The sequence below is a fragment of the Parasteatoda tepidariorum genome, chromosome 9 (assembly GCF_982258835.1).
Source record: "Parasteatoda tepidariorum strain Cologne lab strain chromosome 9, Ptep-v5.0, whole genome shotgun sequence".
Taxonomy (NCBI): domain Eukaryota; kingdom Metazoa; phylum Arthropoda; class Arachnida; order Araneae; family Theridiidae; genus Parasteatoda; species Parasteatoda tepidariorum.
In genome coordinates, this window is record NC_141763.1 from 43,436,242 (window position 1) to 43,461,481 (window position 25,240).

The 25,240-nt window shown below is 29.3% G+C and overlaps 1 protein-coding gene across 3 annotated transcripts in view; it reads left to right on the forward strand.

The window, feature by feature from the left end:
• Nucleotides 1–690: 690 nt before the first annotated feature.
• Hem (Nck associated protein 1 Hem) overlaps nucleotides 691–25,240 on the forward strand; it is a 46,014-nt gene continuing 21,464 nt past the window's right edge. For 2 of the 3 annotated variants that reach the window (XM_087151684.1, XM_087151685.1), the window contains exons 1-15: nucleotides 7,212–7,677; nucleotides 8,644–8,754; nucleotides 10,120–10,212; nucleotides 12,319–12,375; nucleotides 12,459–12,601; nucleotides 13,753–13,843; nucleotides 14,175–14,312; nucleotides 15,295–15,343; nucleotides 15,421–15,574; nucleotides 17,007–17,063; nucleotides 18,392–18,488; nucleotides 19,329–19,494; nucleotides 20,423–20,514; nucleotides 21,661–21,807; nucleotides 22,541–22,686. In XM_087151684.1, coding sequence (XP_087007810.1) covers nucleotides 7,573–7,677; nucleotides 8,644–8,754; nucleotides 10,120–10,212; nucleotides 12,319–12,375; nucleotides 12,459–12,601; nucleotides 13,753–13,843; nucleotides 14,175–14,312; nucleotides 15,295–15,343; nucleotides 15,421–15,574; nucleotides 17,007–17,063; nucleotides 18,392–18,488; nucleotides 19,329–19,494; nucleotides 20,423–20,514; nucleotides 21,661–21,807; nucleotides 22,541–22,686 — 1,646 coding nt within the window. In that variant the 5' untranslated portion in view covers nucleotides 7,212–7,572. Of the gene's footprint in view, nucleotides 791–7,211; nucleotides 7,678–8,643; nucleotides 8,755–10,119; nucleotides 10,213–12,318; nucleotides 12,376–12,458; nucleotides 12,602–13,752; nucleotides 13,844–14,174; nucleotides 14,313–15,294; nucleotides 15,344–15,420; nucleotides 15,575–17,006; nucleotides 17,064–18,391; nucleotides 18,489–19,328; nucleotides 19,495–20,422; nucleotides 20,515–21,660; nucleotides 21,808–22,540; nucleotides 22,687–25,240 lie in introns of those variants that run through there. The other variant, XM_087151686.1, reaches the window with a different exon arrangement.

Genomic DNA, 25,240 nt, shown 5'->3' on the forward strand with positions numbered 1-25,240 from the left:
CTCCAAACCGTTGATCTCAACTTTAACATCTAGAGCAGGCCTGTAATGACCTACAAAGTCATCTCCTCATCTGTCAGAGACTTTTGGCTTAGGTAACTAAAAGATTATTACAGAGTTTAATTAGCATTTTCATTAAATTTTTTTTAATAATGTCGTCAACATGATTTACTTTAGAGACAAAGCACGACACACATCGTCTACATTTTCATTTGTCATTTTCTACTCACTGAGCGTGCCTCAAGTCTCTATCGGGGAATGAACCCCAGTCAGTGACAATGACAGCTCAGTGCTTTGGACACTGCGCCATCTCCTGGTGTAATTTTATAAATAGGTTTCCTGGTGCAATTTTATAAAGTTAAGTTCGAATTTTTGTCTTGTAACGTTAAACATGGGGCAATATTTTCATATACAAACTCATAGGCCGATCTTATTGAATTCACGACTTCACGGAATTACATTGAACCTGCTACCTTCGGCAGCATGTTTCTTTAAATACTTGGTTCAGCCTCAAAGACTTGCTACTTTGCTCCTCTCAATCTCAATAGATTGTTCTTCTACAGTTGATTGCAAAAATAACATTACAAAATGAGTATGTAAATTTGAGAATAATTATAAAGTTACTCGATTCATGGTTCTTCGTTATTACACTCGTATTTGTACTGTAGGCGAAAGTGTAAAGTTCATGCCTTACCTTAAAGTTGTACCTGGTTCCGGAGGTGTAAAGATCGTGCCTTGACTTACTCGTTAGTTCTCAATCCCAATGTTTAAATCGTGCAACATTTGTTTAAAAGCAAGTACAGTGAGCAAAATAAAAAACGAACCCCTGCAGAATAATTTTTGATCTAATGATCGAATTTTTACGTTCTAGGACTCAATCTTAAAGGTTTGGCGGGTTGACCTTAATTATGCTAATTAATTAATACTAACGATATTTTAGGTTGTGAAAGCAAACGTACTTCACAGACATACCTTACCATCCTTACCATAAACATACCTTTTCTTAGACGGATTCCGATTTCTGACCCACAAAATATAGGGAATAGCCGCAATCAGGAAAATATGGTCCCCAAAGTTTGGTTAGGAGAGGGTCCAAAGTTTGGACCTCGTTGTTAATTTAATTTTTTGCATATTTTTCAATATCTCGAGAACTTTTTAAGCGAATTAAAATTTTTTTGTAGTTACCACTATAAGATTCGTTTATCCAAAGATAATTCCATGCAAAATATAACTTTCAGTAAATATTTATTATTAATATATGATTCAGTAAATAATTATTATTAAATATGCGGTGCTCATAAAATTCAATATCTCGGGAACTATTCGACCAATTTTGCTCAAACTTTATATTTTTGCCATATAAAATTACATCCTTTAAAATGATGTCAAAAATTATATACCTTAAAATTCAAAATTTTTCGACTATTATTGAATAAAATACTAAGAATTAATAAATATTTACTAAAAGTTATATTTTGCTTGGAATTACCTTTGCATAAACGAATTCTATAGTTGTGTGCAAAAAATTTTCAATTTGCTTAGAAAAATCTCGGGATATGGCGAAATACTTTAAATATGAAATGGACATTGAGGGGCCCAAACTTAGGACCGCTCTCCTGACTAAATCATGGTACCCCAAAAAAATCATGGTACTTCAAAAAAACAAAACAAAAAAAAACAATAAGGATTTATTAGTATTTGAAAGTCAAGACCAATATAATAAACTGCTGTTTGTAGAAAATGCAACACCATGAAGGAATCATCAGAATCAAATGAAATTCGCAGCAAATGTCAATTATAGGATATTATGCAAATTAATAAAGTTTCAGAGCCATCGCGCGTGCGTGGCGCGCGCAGCGCCCTCTGAATTGATGCTGAAAGCGTATAAATAAAGTGCTGTAGCGGGACGTTGAAAATAGTCTATGATTATTTGTTAGTGGCAAACGTTTAGTGAGACCTGAGTATGCCTCCACGACGGAAGAATAAGAAATTCAAGCAACTTACGGAGTTTGAACGAGGGAGGATAATCGGCCTTCGAGAAGGAGGATTTTCCTATCGCGCAATAGCAGCTCGTATGCAGCGGAACAGTTCCACAGTGATGCGAGTTTGGAAGCAGTGGACCGACGAGCACCGAACAACTAGAAAAACAGGCACTGGACGACAGAAGGTGACGTCAGAGCGCGATGATCGACACCTGCTCCGCATGGCGGTGAATGATCGCACAGCTTCCTCCAGGCAGCTGGCAGCACATTGGTCTACTGCTACAGGTGTACAATTGTCGGCTTCGTCAATTCGTCGTCGTCTGCTGCGCCGTGGATTGCGTGCAAGGGTGCCATTATACAGGATTCCCCTCACGGCGGATCATCGACGGCTGCGTCGGCAGTGGGCTCTTGAGCACAGAGACTGGCGAGCTGATTGGCACCAAGTTGTCTTTTCAGATGAATCACGCTTCAATTTGTGGACCCATGATGGCCGTGTTCGTGTTAGACGTTATGCCGGTCAACGCTGCCTTCCTGAGTGTATTATTGAACGACATAGTGGTCGAACACCCGGAGTTATGGTCTGGGGTGCGATTTCGTATCATGGACGATCCAATTTGATACGAATTGAGGGTAATCTCAATAGCAACAGATACGTCCGTGAAGTGCTACAGCCCGAAGTCGTTCCTTTCCTTCAAGGCATCCCTGGAGCTATCTTTCAGCAGGATAATGCACGCCCACATGTTGCGCGGACTGTTAGAGACTTCTGTTCAGCACAACGCATGCAACTTCTTCCTTGGCCTGCTTATTCGCCGGATATGTCGCCTATTGAGCACGTGTGGGATATGGTTGGTCGGCGTCTCACTCGTGATCCGCGTCCTGCAGTTTCCAAAGACGAACTTTGGTTGCGCATACAAGCGATATGGAATTCTCTTCCTCAAGCAGATATTCAACATCTGTTTGACTCCATGCCACGTCGTATAGCAGCACTTATTGCAGCGCGTGGTGGCTGCACCAAATACTGATTTCGGACGCTTAATTTGTTTCTTTTGTTTTGAAAATTTCATCATTTATTTGTATCAGTACAAGTCGTTTCTGCATTAAATTTCATTTGATTCTGATGATTCTTTCATGGTGTTGCATTTTCTACAAACAGCAGTTTATTTAAAAATATCTGAAAAAAATAGTGTTTTTGTTTCCATACTTAGGGGATTTAAATTTTAAAACTTTCCAGACCAGGAGAATAATAAGCTTTAACATATGACATTTTACACATGCTTTTTGAACGTTGTCGAGTGAAGTAGGAACAATATACACATTAAAGGTCACATATTAATATCTAAGAGGGGAAAAGACTAAAACTTTACCAGAAAATAAAATGCAACACAATTATAGAAGGTCAGAATAAAGACATGAAAATATGTTCAATTGCCAAAGAAAACTGAGAGGAGGTAAATGTAGATTGCTAGATACACTTTCCGACTTCTTTTGACAATTGAACTAGTTTTTGCCTATTTAATTTCGCTTTCCTCAATTCGATTAATCAGATTTCAATAATGTATTGATTTTTTCTATTCTCGTATGTGAATTTGCGAATCTTAAGAGGCATACTTATTTTTCAGACAGTTTAAGTCAATTATTCTAAATATACATATTAAAGATGGTAATTTTGATTTTATTTTTTGTTCAGAAACATTTTTCCACTTTTGCCCAGAAACAGGAATCCTCCTTTTCGAATAAAACAGGAGGATTTCCATCACCACTTCTTTTTCTTTTTTTTTGACTTAAAAACATCGTAAGGTTGACTTATGGCTATCCACCATAAACCGTTCAAATACAAGCGAAAATTTAGATTTTAGAGTAAATCTTATACTATAATACGAGGAATGGTTGCCAAGTCGAAAATCACCCCAGAATTAATAAACTCCGGTAAACTTGGGGGTCTGGGGTTTTTGGCCACGAGGAATCGATTGGCGCCGGTTTTGAATCGCTACGGTCGAGCAGTTCGGAGTTACAGATAGGATATTTTCAAACTTTATTAGTTCGCCATAATGGCTATAGATACTTTTCTCCACTCTTATAAATGTATGCTAATGCGAACCTTACAATTGAAGTATTAATTTTCGACAACTTAAACCAATAATATACGAAGGAATTAATAATTTAAATGTAAGGTTCGCATTAGTTTACATTTATCAAAGTGGAGAAAAGTTTAACTTTTGTGTTAAAATCACCGTCAACAAAGTCCGACATTTCAACATTCAACAGATTTCAAGCTACATTTTCAACATGCAGAACGCACTTCTACATGAAATTCTTCAAGGAGCCGGAATTTTGGAACAACAAGCGATCAACTCAATTCTACCCGCAAATGGACAACTAGAAGATACCGTCATTGTCAGAATGCTTCTCCATTACGCCGAACAAGCTTACCCGACCGTTAAAGTTGCCGTACTTCACCCTGAATTTGTCGCACGCTTCTACGTTACAACAGCGGATGGCGCTTATGAAGGAATGGCTCTTCTCAACGATATCAGCGACCAGAACAAGGCTTCCAACTATCTATACGGCGTTCAACAAGGATTCGACGTGCTACTCATTCCCATTCACAAGAGAGCTCAAATGGATAGAGGCGAGCACTGGATGCTAGGAATTTACGAAGCAAGCTATGGAGAACGTCAACTATTAGTCTGCGATCCAGTCGACAACCCGCTGCTCATCGATGCTGTTTTGAGAAAAATACTGCGACACGTTTTGAATACCGTTGTTACGAATGAAAAGCTGAAAGGATGCATCGTGAAACCTCGCAACGCTTACAACCACCAAGATGACGCGTCTTCCTGCGGAGTTTACATCGTCTTTTATGCTCGACAATACCTCTCTCATCGACGCCTTTTCCTGGACAAGAATTTTCAAGAAGCGGATGAACGGAAGCAAATTTACGAATTCGTTGTGAACAGTGACCAATTGAACATGTCGGGACCATCTGAAGCAGCATCTTTCACATCTTCGACCAATATGCACGCTTTGAATATCCAAGACCCGATGATTATTTATAGATATAGACCGATAGATAGTTTACAATGGTGCACTTTAACCGGTTATCTTTTTACCAATGGTTTCACAAATTTTCTTATGGCATGTATTGTTTTGATAAATCAAAATTGAAAATTTAAATCTTCGAGTTAGCTTCGATACCTGTTTTCTCCGAGCGGAGCTCGGTCACCCGCTGGTAATAATAATATAAGCTTACGAAAACATTGGTACGTATGATTGATGTAAACTTATTGCTTTTTTGCTTTCTTTTTGCTGAAATTGATCGATTATCAGTTTTTTCTTTTTATCCTGATTTTATAACCGTTGTTAAACATCTGACCCAATTTTGAGTTTACGATTACCAATATTCAATTCCGTAGCCTTGTATTTTGAACTCAAGAAAGAAGACAAGGGAACTCCTAGGTAAGTTTTGGAGGAAATTGACCTCATGGCGGACTTTACGATGGAACTAACCCGTATTTGTGTTACAGTGAGAGAAAAACCGCGGAAACCTTCCATGGTCAGCTTGACGGCAAGAGGACTCTAACCCATGATTCGCCTACCACTGAGGATATTTCACGTCATCACGGTGGTTTGTGCGAGCCGAGTGTGGAATTCGCATCGACCAGCCGTCCTCGGGATTCGAACTCAGGTCAGGCAAGCGCTGTACCCTCTAAACCACCGTGGCACTTGCTATTTCTAATAATATTTAAGTAGCAGCGATGACTCAATGGTTAAGGCACTAAATAGTCAATGTAAAGAAGTGGAGTTCGATGCCCGGTTGTGGCTTGAAGCAGCTTGGCTTAGATCAGCGGGAAACAAGTTTGTCTTGGGAAATAAGGCAGCATTCATACCGTATACGATTGCCCCAGACGGGGGTGTGAGTGTGTAGAAAGCACATGTATGACAGACTACTCGCGCATTCGGGAATCACATTGGCGTGCGATTACTTATGTGAATCGCCTTAAGGCGGTGGTGCCGAATTATTGCTACCATTATGTCGGTGATCTTGGCATAGAACGGTGATATACAATAACTAATGGATGTTGGCCTATCTCTTAATTATGAAATAATGGAGTCTTGATCTCTGCTACCTCCTTTGCTTATAATGGGCTGTTGTGGGAATATTTTCCTTAGAAGCCATTTTTGATAAATATTGTGATAACATTATGTGCATGCCTTTTTTTAAAAATATAATACTCTTTGATATATCCCGTTGCCCCTTTATATCATATGATATTTGGCCTACTGCTACTATATGGCTAGTAACGTTCACAGGAACGCAAAACGCGTATATAAAATTATGCTGTTGTTGCTTATCCTCTTCTGGCCTGACAAAGTTAGACCAGATCTATGAACCCGTTGACCTCTGAAGAAAATCAGACACCAAAAGAGGAGTAGAGTAAATGTCTTCCCAGAGAAGACCAAGACAGTTCAGGATGTGATCGGCGGAAGCCCGGTGTAGATGGCATTTAGGGCAGAGGGGGTAGGTTTTAGTTCCCTCAGAAAATAGTAAACCTTTAAGATGGCCGGTAGCTAGGCGGGAGATGGTGGTGCAGACTCTCCTTTCAAAGTGAAGGGTCAAAGAAGTTCCAAGCTTATTTCCCTTGTACCAATGGTGGGTGGGGGGAATCAACCAGTCTCTGAGAAGCAGGGATTTCTTCAGGGAGTAAAGGTGAGATCAAATGAGGTAGATAGGTAAGATCAGAAGAGGTAGGGTGCGGTTGGCTTCAACCCTCTTTAGCTAGGCTGTCCGCTAAATCATTACCATAGATACCGACGTGAGAAGGAACCCACTGCAGGTGAATATTATGTTGGAGGGACAAGAGTTTTAGGCTGTTTACGATGGAAATACTGGTTTTGTCGCCAATTTGGGTCCGGTTGCTGAGATGTTGCAGATATAAAATTATGCATAATGCAGTTGACATGACCCGAATCCTGTTGGATTTCTGAATGGATTCATAACTATGTCCAAACAAATATTGGTGCTATTTTTTTGACCATCATGTAATTAGGTCGCCTTATTTTAAAAATATAACTATTTAAAATAATAGAAATAAAAAGAGCAATGAAAAGTGATCCACTGACGCAAGTGTGTTGATTTTAACTAATTTTTTATAACGTGTGAGTGTAAATATAGCTTATTTCTCCCTCTGTCTGCTATTTTTTAACGTTGCCATTATCTTATATAAAACTTTTGTGACTTATGTTTGTTGTTTCTAGTTTCTGTGTAAATTTTGGCGAGGCCGTGATAAATTCATTTATTTACAATCTTTCTTTTTATATTCTTTCATCTGTTAAAGATTTAGCATGATGGAATTGTAATGTCAACTTATTTTATCAGATTAACTAGTTGCATCCGCTTAATTTTGCGATTCTTCATTTTTAAATTCACTATTTGCGACTCGCTAACTGCATGGAATTGAATGATTCAAAGGAAGCTTTCAATTAACTGAATTGAATCTTGGTCTAATTTGAACATGACAGAGGAACTCCAGTTATAGCACAGTGCTTTATCTTTTTAAGCAGGAGTGATAATTATTTATTAATTATTTTAATTATGGCTAGATCATTAGTACCTAGTTATCAAAAGTTGGCTGAAAAGTTGACTATTTTAAATGATAGGGGTATTGGTATGCTTACAAGAATCTACAATATTAAGAAAGTATGTATTATTATTTTTAACAAACGTTTTTTAACCTTGCATATACTTCAAAATTTCTTTAAATAAATAAATTCCCCTTTGATCGCACATAAATTTCGTTTTTATGACTTAAAAACAAATATGATTGATGTTAGTGCGAAATTGCTTTTTATTCATTAGTTAATTGGACTTCGAACTAATTGGTTTATTTTTGTATTATTGTTTGTCAAATAAAGTGATTTGTGGTTAATAATACAATTTTAAAGTTAAAAGATTTGTCTTATATTGGTATATTGGGTATATCAATCTATAATTGGGTTATCAATATGTAAGATATATTGGGTATATCAATCGTCAATGACATATTTGCTAATTTAGTTAATTGCACTATATAATATTTCAATCTCAACTTAATGGTTATTGTTTAAGAGTTTCCTATATTTGAATAACAATTTTTTTCTATATTAAAAAAAAAATTAATATACAACTTTACCTTATAATTTTTAAAAGCAAGATTTCAATCTAATATTTAAACTGTTATGCTATGTTCTTGGGTTTAACTAATAAAAAGATTTTGTTATGAAAAAAAATTTTGTACAAAATTTCTTTGTAATTTGTTACATATTTATGATATTTTCATTGTCAAAGTTTAAATAACAATGTAGGCAAATAAGTGTTGATAATTTTCTATAACCTTGTTCTCACTATATTTAATTTTTCCTAAATGTAATTATAAATATCACCATATAATATTAAAAATCCATTTGTATCATTATTTTACATGTTTTTTTTTGCTCAATAATCTCAGAAGTAAATTTTTTTAATTGTGTTGCTAAAAAGTTGATTAAGTTTTTTAATTCACCGACATATTTCTTGAAGCTTTACTATTTTAATGTATAATATTTTCAAATAAGAACAATTATATTTTTGATTGCTTATCTATTTAATTTTATATTAATGTTTATATTTTTTAATATTTGTTTCCAGGCTTGTGGAGATGCTAAAAGTAAGCCAAACTTTTTATCCGAAAAGAGTTTAGATTCAGCAATAAAGCATATAGTAAGGCGTTTTCCGAACATCGATACTCGAGGAAACAGCGTAAGATTTCTTTTTATTATATTTCATCTTAATTTATGTTGCAATTTTTTTACATATGTCTGTTTTATGATCTGATGTGTTATTAAACATCAGGGTGCCCACAGAAGTGGAAAAAATCAGAAAATTTTATTAATCTGAAAAAAATTAGGAAATTTGTTTAATATACCCAAGAATTCAAGAAAAAACTAATAGCAAACATAAATGTTTGGTATTATATTTTATACATGAGATTAAAATTTAACTGAGAAATCAATAATAAAATTTATTTCACTAGTAAAAAAAATTTAGGGAAATTAAAATTAGATAAAATCACTTTGGAATAGTTAAGATTTTTTTTCTTCTGATTATTCGTGACTATCTTGATCATACAATAAGATATAGAGATAAATAAATATGAAGCTTTTAGTTACACAGTTTACTAACTCCTGAAAAAAAGTTGCTCTTATGTATAGTTAAACCAATACTAGTCAAATCTCAATCAGTCAAAAACTGAGCTACGGTTTTCTTTCTCATTTCGCATGATAGTCCAGGTATTTTTCTTATGAACTTAAATAAATTCCGTATTGAATTATTAGTGTTTTTTTTGTTATTATCTTTTTTTATTTTAATATTTATTTATTTTAATTCAAATTTATTATTTCATTTAAGATTAATAATTTTATATTTTATTGTTTTGGTTGTACAACATGCTACTAAATGACTAATGAAGTTTAAAAAATGATTCCAAATATTAAAATAAGTTAACTTATTATTCACTGTGATTAAAAAGTGGCCACCGAGTGAGTTGAAATGAAATTGAGATATAGTCTTTTGATATATTATATAAAAATTTTTTTTATATATAGTATTTTTTTAAAATAATTTTTGTATAAATTATGAAACATAGAAATTAAATTAGTAATAGTAGTATATTTTTTTCCCTAATTTCTTTGTATTGAACAAGATTTAGGTTATTTAAATGTAAAAGTTGTTGAAATGAAAATTGAGTTAAAATGAAATTCAAATGTAATATTTTTTTATATATAGTATTTTTTTTTATTTATATAGTATTTTCTGAAATTTTTGTATAAATTACAAATCATTTTAATTAATCAATTTGTTTTTTAAAATTAAGTAAAAATAGTATATATTTTTTCTTTTAATTTCTTTGTATTAAACTAAGATTTAGACTATTTAAATGTAAAAGTTGTTATTTGGTGTTCAAAATATATGTTTCTGTCCTAACTGATCTTTTCTAATTGGATATTTATTATTCTCATGCATGGATATTTGAATAATTTATTACTGATATTTAAAATTTTTTTAACATTTAACATTTTTTTAACATGATGTTTAAATTTTTTTTTCTTTTATTCATTTGTATAGAATCAACTAAATGCTGTTTTCACAATTCGGCAAGAAATTATTAAAAGTCTCTCCCTTTACTATTATACCTTTGTTGACCTTTTAGATTTCAAGGTAATGTTTTTTTTTTCTCTATAATTTTATCATTGTATTATATTTTACTGCACACTTTTCATTAAAATAATATGCATAGTAAAAAATATTTTCTTTGAGTAATAATTTATGGTAAAATATGTGAATACTTATGAAATAAAATAGTTATTGCAGTACACATATTTATACTTATTGCAAAGTAATAATTTATTGTAAAATAATGTGGGTAAATAATTATGAAAGAAAAACAATGTCGGAATAATTGTTATGGTTTCTCTCCGTTTTAAAAAATCATAAGGGTCGCTGCTGGTTAGGGTGTTCAACTTAACATTACATTTTGCTTTTCTGTGTAAAAACGAAACAATTACGAACTTGAAATTATGAAGGTGTATAGAAAAATGTGCACAAAGTAGAGCAGAATAAAAATGTTAATTCAGTAATTAGTTCAAGAATTACTAACTATTAGACTAGTGGGGAAAATTCCATTCCCGCCTAAAGAATAGAATTGCAAAGTTAAAATTTAGTATACTGAAAAGGCTATATTTGTTTATGAACTTAATACAGTTCTTCCGAAATTCCTATTCTTTCGAAAGTTATTGCAATTTTTAGTGCTTTCTTTGCAAATTTCCCTCTCTCTCTTTTTTTTTTTTGGTTTTACGTTGCATTATGCATTGCTGCACAAAATCTATAACATTTGGAATTTTTAAATTATGAAGCTATTTAGAGAAAAAAGTCCAGGAAGTATGACCGAATAAAAAATAAAAAAATTAACGTTTGACAGTTAGCTTGAGAATTATTAACTGCTAAACTTGCTGGAAAAAAATGTCATTGTTCTTTACGATCTGTAGCCTGTTAAAATGCCTGTTGCCATGACAAAAATTTGACATGCTGAAAGAAACATTTTTATTTGTGAACTTATCAAGAATTTTGTTTCAAATTTCCAATTTGCTCCAAGTTGTTGCATATTTAATTGTTTTTTCATGATTTTTTTATAGTTTTTTTCCTATAATTATTGACTATTTTTCCATTGTTTTAGAAAAGTTATTTTTTGCCTCATAAGATCTTGATTTCTTTTCTATGAGCTGGTGCTCGAGTAGAGGCCAATTAAAAAAAAGGGAGGGGGGGGAGGGAGGATTACATGTTGCCATGTATGAATATTAGCATTTATACTAAAATTTTCAAAAATAAAAAGAAACTTCATGAAGAGTGATAAAGACCCTGTTTGAATTATTATGTGTCTTGTAAACTAGTAAAATTACTACTAATTTATTTTGATTATTGCATCATACCATCTGTTCCTTAGGTTAAATTTTTTTTCAAATTGCTGATGATTATTTTTCAAACCTAAGTAATCATCTTTTTATTAGGATTAACATCCTAACAAAATGTTGTTACATAAAGCTATCATAATGGTATATTTTGAAAGCAAAATATTCCATGTTTTTTTGGAAAATATTGATGTGTAAGATAAGAAATAAAGACAAATGAGAACCAGGTATGGGGGTTAGTAAGCAGAGCATCCCTAGTTTTTAAAATAGTGTTATTCATTTATGAAAGGTATTAAAAAAGCAAAACTTTTAACATAATGGAAAAATTTTATGTGACAAATTATGACATTACTTAATTGCTCTTTGGGGCATGTATAGTCTGTCTAAGCTAAGAACGTCTCCCGCCACAAAGTCTGAGGCCGTGTGGTGCTATGGAAACAAGAATGGCTCATTTTAGGGAGGGTTGCTTCACTCTAGGACTAACACACGTCCGAAGAAGGAGATTCACCTTCTTTCGCCGGCTTGAAATCACCCAAAACAGTGACCCCTCACCCCTACTTGAAATAGTCATTCCTCATTACCATAGTCACCGCCACAAGTCCAGACAAACGTCTGGAGGAGTTCTTATTTTAGACAAACTATAATTTTAACCTCTTAATCTAAAGACTCTAAATACCTTTGCAGAAAATGCTATTAAAATCAATTCTTTCAATTTAATCTCAACTGATTCACTTTACAGGGAAAAAGAGCCTTTTATCTGAATAAATAAAACGATCACTCCGTTCATTTAAATTTTATTTTGTAATATATGGTATTTATGGATAACTTTATGTAAAGTAATGAATTGCTAATTTTTCAGGACCATGTATGTGAACTTTTGACTACAATGGATGCCTGTCAGCTAACCTTAGATATTGTAAGTTAATGTTTCTTCACAAACTATCAGTATTTTTACTTTATAAAATAGTTATGCTGACATAAATTTGAAATTTATTCCAGACAACTAGCTTTGATTTAACCAAATCTTATCTGGACCTTATTGTGACATACATGTCGCTAATGATATTATTATCCCGTGTGGAAGATAGGAAAGCTGTTTTAGGGCTGTTCAACTCTGCCCATGAGATGACTCATGGTCACAGGTATGTCTTAAAAATTATACGCCATGTTGCAATATATGAATCACTGTGTATGTCACGTTATTACTAGAAGTACTCGAAATCAATATTTGCTTTCGGTACATTTGCCTTTAGAAAATAAAAATGTTACAAAAATAAAATATCACATCTTAATAAAATTGACTATGTTTGTATTCAACTTAATGATGAAACACATTATTTGACAGAAGATTTCTAAAATGTCATTCCAACATTATAAACATTAATCAATCCTTAATCTTAATTATTTTGTTAATTTATTTGTAGCATAAATATTTTTGAATATCAAAAAAGTATTTTATATATTGTATTGTGTGTAAAGTCTTACAGTAAAGAAATATGATAAACTTTTTGTTCTTGGAGGGTTGGCTAATCCTTTGAAAAAATTTCTTAAAATTATAATTAAAAAAAATAATAATAAATTCAACTTTTTGGATAAAATTTTATGTTTGTAAGATGTGACGCTAAGGAAGAGGATTGCTAGTTTCTATGATCCACCTTTATTAGTTGTAGTCTTTTTAAAACATAAATTTTTTGTTAATTTTTTAATTAAAACATATATTTTTTTCTGTTTATGGTAAATATCTGCAGTGGTTAAAAGATATTTTTATAATGTTTTACTATTTTAGGAAATAATGTCACAAGTGATATTAAGGTCTATAGATTTGTATTTTTTTACTTTAAGGGATATTAAAAATATTTGTTTTAACTTTATTAAAAGTACAAGCCAAAAATCTTTTGATTCCAAATTTTTAGATTTTTCCAAACTTTTGAGCATTATTTTTTTAGTGTTGTACTTCTTTTTTAAAAAAGAAAATGTTTCCATCCAAATGCTTTTGGAGATTTTTTTTTTTATCTAGAAACCTATTAGTTTTAAGTAAATTTTAAAACTCTATATATCTAATGTACAAACAAGCATTAAAATCTTCATTTAGATATTAAAGAAAATATTACTACTAATTTATATTGTGATTTGTTATAACATTTTGAATAAATATGTTTAAAGCAGTGTTTTTTATGTTCTTATTCATTACATTTCACTAAAATAACTTTTTTTTGGTATTATATTTTGAAAGTCTTATCTTTTGAAATAATTTCCTTTTGTTTTGTAACTTAAATTTTCATTTTTGTTTCAGCGATACAAGCTTTCCGAGGCTTGGTCAACTTATAATTGACTATGACCAACCACTTAAAAGATTATCTGATGAATTTATTCCTCATTCCAAAGTAAGTGTTATTTTCCTTATTTATTTATTTTCTGATTTTTTTTTCCCTCAAATTAATTGGATTTTTGTTTAAAAAAATCTCTTGCTTTTAAAGTTGTATTACAGTTTTCTTTCCAATTTTTTTTATTCGATCTCTTATTAAAATTAATTTAAACATTTGATTTATTCGGAAACTTTTGATTTCTTCCTATCACATTAAAAAAGTTTAATCTATTTACATAACTCCAAATTTTTTTTTAAAATAGCATGTCTAAAATAAGTTTTTGTTTCATTTTTTATATTTTTATTGAATAAACAATTTTAAATGTTTTTAATTTCTAATGTATTTTTAGTTGTTATTCCAAGCATTGATGTCACTTCAGCATGTTTATCATAGAAGAAATTTATCTGTAGAAGATTGGCGAAAAAGTCAAATGTTAAGTCTAGTGGCAACTCCGTCTCAAATGTTAAATCCTGCACAAACAGAAACAGTTGAGTTCTTGCATGTTTTTTTTAGCTGTTATTGTTTTATTACTAGTAAATTGATTTATATTATAAAAAGAGAATATTTTTAAGGTAAATTTTTGATAGTTATCCAATTGTTTCAGTTATAAATTTTACTTTGATAACAGAATTAAGAAAACTAAAATAATTTGTTTTTTATTTAGATAAAGTTAGATGTATTCAAATTGTTGATGAAATGTTTTTTTATTTGCAACAGACAATCTAAAAAATTATAACATTGGCAAAGGATATAATTTAATTATTTATTCAAAGTAAATTTGGTAAAGAATATATTTAATAGCCGTTTTATTGTATTTTTTTTTTTAATTCTGTTTTTATTTTAAGAATTCAAAACATTGAAAGGTTTTGTTTTGTCTGGTGTATTTTATTTAGATAAAGTTCGATGAATACAAATTATCATCAAAATGTATGTTTTAAATGTTTTTTTACATGCAATAGACAAAGTTAAAAATTACAAGCATTAACAAAGGTCATAATTTAGTTATTAATTCCAAGTAGAGAGAAAATTTGTTAAACAATGTTTTTGAAATCTGCTTAACTGTTTTTTTCAATAGGAAATTTAAACCATTAAAAGGTATTGTTTTGTCTGGTGTATTTTATTTAGATAAAGTTAGATGAATACAAATTATCATTAAAATATGCATTTAAATGTTTTTTATTTGTTACAAACAGTGCTCTAAGAACTATAAGCATTGACAATGGATATAATATAGTTATTAATTGGTAACAATAAAAAGAAATTTATTACTTTAAAATTTCTTCTTAATATCCAAAAATTTTTGAAGGTTTTAAAACTTCAAATTATATGTATATATATATTAAAAAAAATTGCCTAGCTTTTTAAAAAAGTACTATACGTAAATTTCTCATTAAAATATAAATTATTATTTTTCTTTATGTTTAATATTTTGTTAATGAAATTAATTTTTAACTATGAAACATTTTCAGATGCCTTGTGAATATTTGTCTTTAGATTGTATGCAGAGATGGATTATATGTAAGAAATCTTCATTTTTGTAAAATTTTTCTTTCCCATATGATGATTCAAGGTAACTGATCCTCTTCTTTTTGCAGTTTCATTTGCTCTGATTCATCAATATCTTAGTCAGCCTCCTGCACAGGAATTATTTACTAGTGCTCTGAACGGAGGTTGGATCCACACTTTGTTTAGAGATGAAGTGCTTCATACACATCAATATATACAAACTTTTTTCGAATCTATTAAAGGGTTAGTATGCATTTTATGCTGTACAATTAGTTACACTGATTAATTGTACAATTAATTGTACTGATTAATGTACATTTTTTCACATTATTTTTCTTAATTAGGAGTTTTATGCCTAGCACAAGGATTAGTTTATTATTTTGATGTATACATATAAAAGATTTTTTTAAAAATTTTTTTAAAAAGCATTTTGTTGTTTTAATGTGAGCTATTATTTTGCATTGTTTTATTCTTTATTGTTTTCTAATTAATCTATTTTCTAATCTATTCTATTCATTAATCTATTTTATCTATTTTCTATTGTCTCAAAATGGAATTCACATTGCAGTGATTGAAAAAAAAAATTCTCAATCATAACTAATTTAAATAGAGAAAAATTCAACTTCAAATTTATCATAAATGGATTTAAGTAATTTGAATAAATCCTTGTTTTTTTTCTCTTTTTTTACTATCATGGCCAAAAATTCTAATTCTTCTTAATATATTTGTTAAAACCTTTTCAAAGATATATTATCTAAATGAGTTGGCCTCATAAGTTGCTTATTTGTTGACTAACTTAGCTGAAAAGTTTCCAGATTTTATTTAAATTATTATATTCTCTTTCTTATGTTTAAAGCTCCCTTAGTCAAATTCTAATTTTTTTTATTTTGAATTATCAATTGAAAGATGTATTTTGTTATTGAAATGGTTTAAAAGAAGAAAAACTAGCTTAAAGCTTCTGAGGAGGGTTTTCTTTTTTAAATAATAGATTCATTTATCATGACTGACGAATTAATATTTGAGATAGCCTTAATATTTGCTTAGCACATTATTTGTTTCAAATTATAATGATTCAATGTTATTATTACAATTTATTTATATTTATAATGTAATTTTATAATAATATTTGATTATTTTATTTAATCTATTATCAAGTTTTTAAAAAAAATTAGCATATATGTTTTTGATTAACTGGCTATTAGAGACATAATACATTCGTAACAGCCGATTTTTAATTTTTTAAAGTTAATAAAAATTAGAGGAGTGTAAGAAGCACTAAAATTAATTTTAACAAAAATTTTTTAACTTCATATTTTTTTTTACATTAGTTATATAAAATCAGCAAAGATGAAATTAGTAATGATGAAATTGCTCTTTGGAAAAAATAAAGAAATATTCATCTTTTTTTAAATTTTTCTTTTAAACTTTTATAGTTGTATAACAATTTTAGCAATTACTCACTTTGTTTACATTTCCTATTAGCTATTAAAAAATTAGAAACTAATAGTAAATGCATTTTTCAGTTATATGTTTATCAAAGAATAGTATTTTTTTCTGAAGATGCAGCTTCGTTTTGTTTTTATTTTCTTATTCATTTGAACAATAATTTTTATCATATTTAATTGTAAATTTAAAAGTTTAAAAGGTTTTTTAATATGATTTGTACATTTTACAGCTATAATAAGAGGGTTTCTGAGGTAAAAGAATGCTATAATTTTGCCACTCAAAATGCGTAAGTATAAAATAAGTTAATTATTGCTACATTTGTAATTTAAATAGTGGAAATTTCTATATTTTTTACTAGTCGTCATCAACTTATCATTTCTCAACTTCAAACTGACCCTGTTGCCTTTCTCTGCATTGCTCTGAGTACTCAGTTTTTCCACAGATTTTCTACTTTTTGGCTCCCTGTTGTTGTTATAATTAATCCCTTATAATAATTAATCTTTTATAATAATTAATCCCTTATAATAATTAACCCTTTATAATAATTAATCTATTAAAAAGTCTAAAATGTTTAAAGTTTGTTTTGAAATATTTTAAGGTTGCACAAATCAGGTGATAAAATAAGTAATATAATGAAGTGGGTAGGTTCAGGTGATTTGTTTAAAATAAATATTTTAAAGTTGATTGAAATTATTGTTTTTAATGTCATGATTTATTATGACAGTTAAAATGTAAGACTACAGTTTTTCTGGATAATTGGAGTTGCGAAGATATTAAGTGGTCTTTTGATTTTGACACTTCATGAAATTGTGTTCTGATTAAACTTTCTTTTTTTTTTAAAAAGAGTTTGGTAGTATAATGTTTTTAATTTTATATTAACAGAAACTTGTTTATGTTTCTAAAAGTTCATACCCTTTATGATTAAATTTCTTTATAGAAATAGTTATTACAAATCAGTTTGTTCTACTGGGAAGCATTTAGAAATTTCAGATAAATATTTATAGTATAAGGAAATTTGAAATATATATATGTAATACAAAAGTTATAAAAATACTTTTGTATTAATAAAAGCATTGAAACTTTTTCGTGTTCATAAAATGCAGATATTCTATTTTGGGACTTCAAGGCTAAAAACATGCCAATGAATAATAATTAGATTTATATTTCAAAAGAGAAGTCATTTTAAGATCTTTCACTTCCATATAAGGAAAGATTAAACGATTTTCTATGAGTAATAAATAATTTTGATGAGGCGTAAGAATACAGAAAAGGCAATATGACTGGCCTCTTCACACTTTTTAATCATCCTATAAAAAGCAGGACCGAAGGTTTTTGCGTGACTTTTGTTGTTTATAATGCCCAACTAAACTACGTCAGTTTAGACGGGATGTGGGTCTCCCCCTCTCCAGCTTGGAGGGGGCTGAGATGTATGCTTTCACCATCGTTAGTAAATAAAAAAGAATGTGCAGAAAAGGACTTCATTTTTCCTGCAATGTTGACGATTATTACATGAAATATCGGGGCTTGGTCCCCAGTTATTTCATATATATATTAGGTTTATCAAGTAACTAGTTCAAAACTGGTTAGATAATAACATATATATATTTTTTTCAGTTGCCTTCTTCATAGAGAAAGAAGGAAATATTTACGCACGGCACTGAAAGAATTGGGTCTCATTTTGGCTGATCAACCTGGGCTTTTAGGTCCCAAGGTATTTATTTCCTGCTTATGTTATCATTATTTATTTTCTATTCATGTTATTTAAAAAGTTATTATCCGAATGTTTCTTTTAATTCTCAGATAGCTTAACAATTTTTATTGTTTTAATATAAATTAAAGCATTATGAATATATTAAATTAAATTTTGTGTTTTTTTTTCCAGATATTTTTTCAAACCTTAATATTATTATTAACTTGTTAATGCTCTAGTCATATTTTTAATGATCTTCTGCATGTTAATAATGGGTGATGTGCAATAAACTACAAAAATATTTAAAAAAAAAAGTGGCTGTCTGAAACCTTTTATTTTATTTGAAAAAGTCAAAATGTTTGTAAAATTGCAATATCCTTTTGAATAAAGTTGTAAACATAAGGGTACTTAAAATTAGTTGTCATCAAGAAACTATGACGTCAGCTTAATGATGTATTTTTACAGTTGCCCCATAAATGGAATAGTTGGGCATCAAAGGATTGATTGCAATTAGATTGTAATTGCAATTGCAACTCTTTTGATAATTTTGCATATTATGAATAAACCAAAATTAAAGCAAAATTTAAAGGGTACTTAAAATTAATTGACATCAAGCAACTAATTAATATGAATTTATGATGCATTTTATCAGTTGTCCCAAAACTGGGACTGTGAGCACTAACTGATTAAGTTTTCATCCTTTATTTGCAATTCAAATTGCAATTCTTCCTAGAATTAATTATATGTATTATGAATTAACTAAAATGGAATATTATTTCTCTTGATAGATTATTTGCATAATGGATTATTAAAATTTGCTTGACACATATTTTTAAATTTATTTTTTATATTATTTTTTAGGTCCTTTTTGTTTTTATGGGATTATCTTTTGCTCGAGATGAAGTTCACTGGTTATTGAGACATAGTGAAAATCTACCTCAAAGGCAAGGCAGAACTCGAATGCCAGCTGAAGATTTGGTTGACAGACAGCTACCTGAGTTATTGTTTCACATGGAAGAACTCAGAGGTAACCTATGTTTCAGATTAATAATTTGAAAAAATATAAAGTTCAGTATGTAACTAAAGTTTATTTGTCTGATGCAAACCCCGATTCCTCAAAATCTTTTCTGATTTTTCCGTGGTTAGCTAAAGAATATTTATTGCTGATTTTCCTCAGTGGTATATTGGTTTCTTTTCTTAAGAGTATTTACCGCCTTATTGTTTGTTTTCACATTTTTCTCTTATTATTATTATTATTTTTTTGCATCATGCTTAATCTTTAACATTCTTAGATTTTCTTACCTCGAGTACAGTTTTTCTTTAATCTTGAATATGGTGCAGTACGGTGTGTCTGGTTCTTAGTCTGTTTTATTTTATTTTTAATTCAATTCACAAATGTTTTTAATAGAATTATTTTGAAAGTTATCAAAGTTGATTAATATATGTCAGTTTAATTAGTGAAAGTCATAGTTTAATTAGTGTGATAGTTTAATAGTGTTATAGTTTAATTAGTTTATTTGTTGGTATAAGTTTTCATACAATTTTAGATTAAGCATATTTTATTTAGTTAAAACGCATTTTATATTGCCTGTATTAATTCTTCAAATTATTGCCTAAATGTTATGAATATGCTTTAAAAAATCTGTTCTTCAAAAGGTTATTTTAACAAAGAAATTTTATTATCCTTTTCTAAATTTCGTATTATGTCATTTTGTTAATAAATTTTTTTTATGTGACAATTTTTTAAAAAATTAATAAAACTATGATTTTGAATTAATAATGATAAGTTTCTACAATTGTTGAATAACTTACTGTTATTAAAAAAATTTACGTACTGTTAATAAAAAAAGTATATTCAATAGTATAACTTCAGTTTTCTATTTCATCAAAAAAAAAAATTTTGATTTTTATTGAATATTTCTTTTAAAACTAAATTTTTTTTATTTTAATTTCAGCACTTGTTCGCAAATATAGTCAAGTTATACAAAGGTATTATTTGCAATATCTTTCTGGCTATGATGCTGTAGCTCTAGACCATATGATTCAGGTAAGTGTACACTACAACTTCTCATTGTATGCATTATATTTCAATAATGTAAAAGTCCTATGTAAAAACAATTTACTACAGCAAGAGGAATAGTCTTTGTAATGAGCTTGTCGTCATAGGCAAACACACTTATTTAATTTTAAAATAGCAATTTAAAAAACCATCAAAAAATTAAATGAAATACAATAGCTTTTGACTTCACTGATATCATTGAATGTTGAGAGTTGTCAAGAAAGAAAATAAATGGATAGGGTTGATTTTCTTTTGATAGGGCTGGTTTTCCAAATGCAGTAGAGAACGGATTATCCGGAACAATCGGGACCATTGCTATTCCGGATAATTGGTTTTTCCGGTTTTCTGAATTGCTACAAAAAGCCGTTTTTTTTATTGTTAACCCAAACTAAAAAGAAAAAAAAATACTTGGAAATAATCTTAAAAAGATGATAAACGATGAAGTAATACACTAATGATTATTTCCAAAAACGATGAAGTAATACACTAATGGTTTTTTCCAAAATGATGGTAAGGTAAACAACTTTCAAAAAGAAAGAAAATTCCTAAAATATTATGAGGAAAAATTTTTAAAAAAAATAAATGGCCGGAAAATTTATCGAATTTTGTTCTGGTTTTCTGATTTCCGGATAACCGGTTCTGTACTGTATAACAAAATTTTTCTTTTGGTAAGAGGAAAATAACTTAGCCAGTGATCGCTCGTATATTTGCTTAATAAATTTAAAGGGTTAATATTGTTGGCAGGAAATATGAAATAAAGTGAAACAATGCTGCTTTTCATTTATCTATATTGATTCTAGACATCTTTCATTTCACCTTTTATTGTAGAGCATTCATCATATAAACGGCAGCATTCTATGACAAATTATTAATGATGTAATTTTTTCCGGCCTTTTAAAGTACTAAAATAATATAAAGATAAAATATATGCAGTAAGTGTTCGAATGCATTAATTTAAGCAAAAAAAAATTTTTTTTTAGTATGCATACTAATTGTAGCAATTTGAAATAATTTTAGTAATTTGTATCTTGCACTGAATAATTTTTTCTATTCTATTAAGCATGAAATTTATATCTATCACAGTACAAAATTGTAACTATCGTCTTCTAATGTTTTTTTTCCTTCTATGCTTAGAATATTACAGTAATTCCAGAAGAAGATTCAGTAATTTTGTCATCATTATGCAATACTATTTCATCACTGAATGTTAAACTTATTGAAGAAAATGAAAGAGAACTTTTTGACTTCCGAGGATTGAGACTGGATTGGTTTAGATTGCAGGTATTAACATTAAACTAATCAAAATCTTGAAACTACTGAACTTAAATTATATAAGAAAAAATAGCTGCACATAAATTAAGAACAAAATGTAAATATTTCTCATAAATTTTTATTTTTCCTCAACATGTGTTTAATTCAACTAATACGTTTATTATTGTTTTTACATATAATATGAGATCTTTCTTTCATGAGAATTTATTTCAAATCCTTAATTAACTTCTAACTTTTTCAGGCATATAGTAATGTAGCAAAGTATCCTCTAAATTTGCATGAACATCTTAAAACTACTGAACTTAACTTATATAAGAAAAAATAGCTGCACATAAATTAAGAACAAATTATAAATATTTCTCATAAATTTTTATTTTTCCTCAACATGTGTTTAATTCAACTAATACGTTTATTATTGTTTTTACATATAATATGAGATCTTTCTTTCATGAGAATTTATTTCAAATCATTAATTAACTTCTAACTTTTTCAGGCATATAGTAATGTAGCAAAGTATCCTCTAAATTTGCATGAACATCTTAAAACTACTGAACTTAACTTATATAAGAAAAAATAGCTGCACATAAATTAAGAACAAATTATAAATATTTCTCATAAATTTTTATTTTTCCTCAACATGTGTTTAATTCAACTAATATGTTCATTGTTTTTACACATTATATGAAATCTTTCTTTTATGAGAATTTATTTCAATTCATTAATTAACTTTTAACTTTTTCAGGCATATAGTAGTGTAGCAAAGTATCCTCTAAATTTACACGAACATCGTGAGCTAGCTTACTTGATGAATACTATTGTGTTTCATACCAAGGCCGTTGATTACCTGGATGAATTGATGATTGAGACATCTGATTTATCTTTATTTTGGTGAATATTTCAAGATGGTTCTTTTAAACACTTAATTTGATTTTTATATATGTTTCTTGAGTTTATAAATCTTCTAAAGCATTAAATTTTTATTAATTTTAACTGAGATATCAGTTTTACGTGTTTCTTTTTAGAACTGTAATTTTGAATATTTTAACATAAATAATATTTTAATTAATAAGGAAAAATGCATAATTATTAAGAAAATTATTTTTTGATATATTTTGCTAAGATTTTACAAGCCACCTTTATGCATTGAAATATCTTACTAATATTTTTATTTAGTGAATGTATTAAAGTATTTTGCAATATAGTTTCGTATTTCAGTAATTATAGTATAACTAGGAGGCTCTGCCCCCTGCTGGCTAACGCTCGCCAACCCCCGAGGATTGCTACGCAATCCTATGTGGTTCACGCCGTGAACCATGGCTCGCTGCGCTCGCTCGCCAATGAACACAATGTTCTAGCACAAAGACATAATATATTATCATCAAAGACATAGTATTTTATCATCAAAGACATAGTATTGTACTTATGTAGAAGAATTCTACCAATGTTCTTATTGGCTTTTAAAAAAGTATATTAACTATTTAGATTGTACATGGTGAAAAAATCAAAACATTAGCTAAATAAGAAACATATTAGCAAAATAAATTATCAAATATTGCTTCACTAATATTCTGCATTTTAAAGCGTGAAAATTCAATGCATAAATAAACGCGAAATATAAAAAAATTCAATGCATTCAATGCAAACACTTAAACGTTTTTTAGACGTTTAGGTAGCTCCCAGTAGAAAAATATCAATTCAACAGCGGCCTTTTAAAGCATTCTCACTTCAATTAATTAATTAATTCCTAATTGAGTTTAAATTAAATATTGTCATGTTTTTAGTGCATGAATCTGAATTGAACAACCTGATAATGCTCACTCTGGTTATTGTTATCTGGTTGCTCACTACGTGCTCTTGCGCGCCGAATCCAATCAATTAAAAATGAAAACTGTTGCCAGCACGAGAAAAGAAATATCATCGGTTTTATTGATACATACGTACATATTAGCGATTTATATAATATAGATTAGATTGACCTAATCTTGGGGACATGTTATACTCCATCGAAAAAGAAAAGAAAAATGAGAAAATGATTTTTCTATTATACTTTACTAAAAATGTATATTTCTCCTTTGAATGTTGAAATGTGCTGAAAATATTTTCTGAAGAGTTTCCAATTAAAATATAAAAGTGCTTTATTTTTCATATTTTATTGCTTAGAAAGTGTGGGAGAATTGCTTTTCTAATTCTATTCTATTAATTTATTATGTGATTATAAGCCAATAAGTGGCGTCATTGTAGGTAAATTGTGGCATTTATCGATTCAGCAGCCATTCAGGTTAGACACACATGCTTGACATTTTCTATAGGTATCCAATTAAATCTGATTTATATTACATGGTTAGGCAAAATCACTTTACTTCTTCTTGTGTTCCAGGTTTAATTAATATGTGCATAAATCTTTTTGCATAAAAAGTAATAAAATTATAATTCTCTTATGCATTCTATTGATAGACAGTTAGTATTTTTTGAATCATAGTTTCATATTTAACTCTGCTAATATACTATGCAGTATTTTAATGATAACTTTATTGAAATTTTGGCTACATCTGAGTTTTTATTTACTTCTTTGAGTTATATCTCTGGCTTTTCCTAACCTTAAATCGGGTGGCATTTTTGCATAAAACCCCAATTTCCTTTGTGTTATTCAACCAGGGTGCGTAGCGTTTTTTAAAGGTGCTTATTTTAGTTTTTTAAAATCCCTTAAAGGTGCTTTTTTTATTGGGTGTTTTTAAAAAGTGATTAATTTTTCCTTTTTCAAAATGAGATTTTTCCCTTATTATGTTGATTTTTGCTATGAATTATGCAAAAAGAAACAATTCACATTATTCTATTCAACGTTTTCACAATTAATTTAACCACAATCTATTCTGGCATTTGTCAGCCCCTAGCATCTGAAAACGCCATTCGTTTTACTTCATTCTATTTTTCAGGATTTTTGACAATTGTTTAAAAAAAAAAAATGCCAAAAGGTTTTTTTTTTGTGGACATGACGGTTAAAATTGGGTAAAACCATCAATTGTCAAAAACTTTCCAACCTTGCCTAATTATGATATTTTTTAAAGTGCTTAAAAATGCTTTTTGAGTACTTGAAAACTGCTTAAAAGGTGCTTATTTTTTGTTGAATAATTTGGCTATGCACCCTGTCTATGCAGAATCTGAGGATTAAATAGACTGTATATAGTTATATTTATTAATTCATAACGAGTTTTTATTTTTTAAACCAGTTTCATAATTGTTTAGATTGAACTGTTTAAACCAGTTTCATAATTATTTAGATTGTACTGTTTAAACCAGCTACACAGGGTGTTTTGTGATGACTAGCTTTTATATGAACTTTTAGAATCTTTGTGAAAAATGAAGACGAAAGAGTTTTAACATTGAGAATTGCATTTAATTTTTTTTTATCAAGAATTAAAAATACTTCAGAAATCTGCCAAAT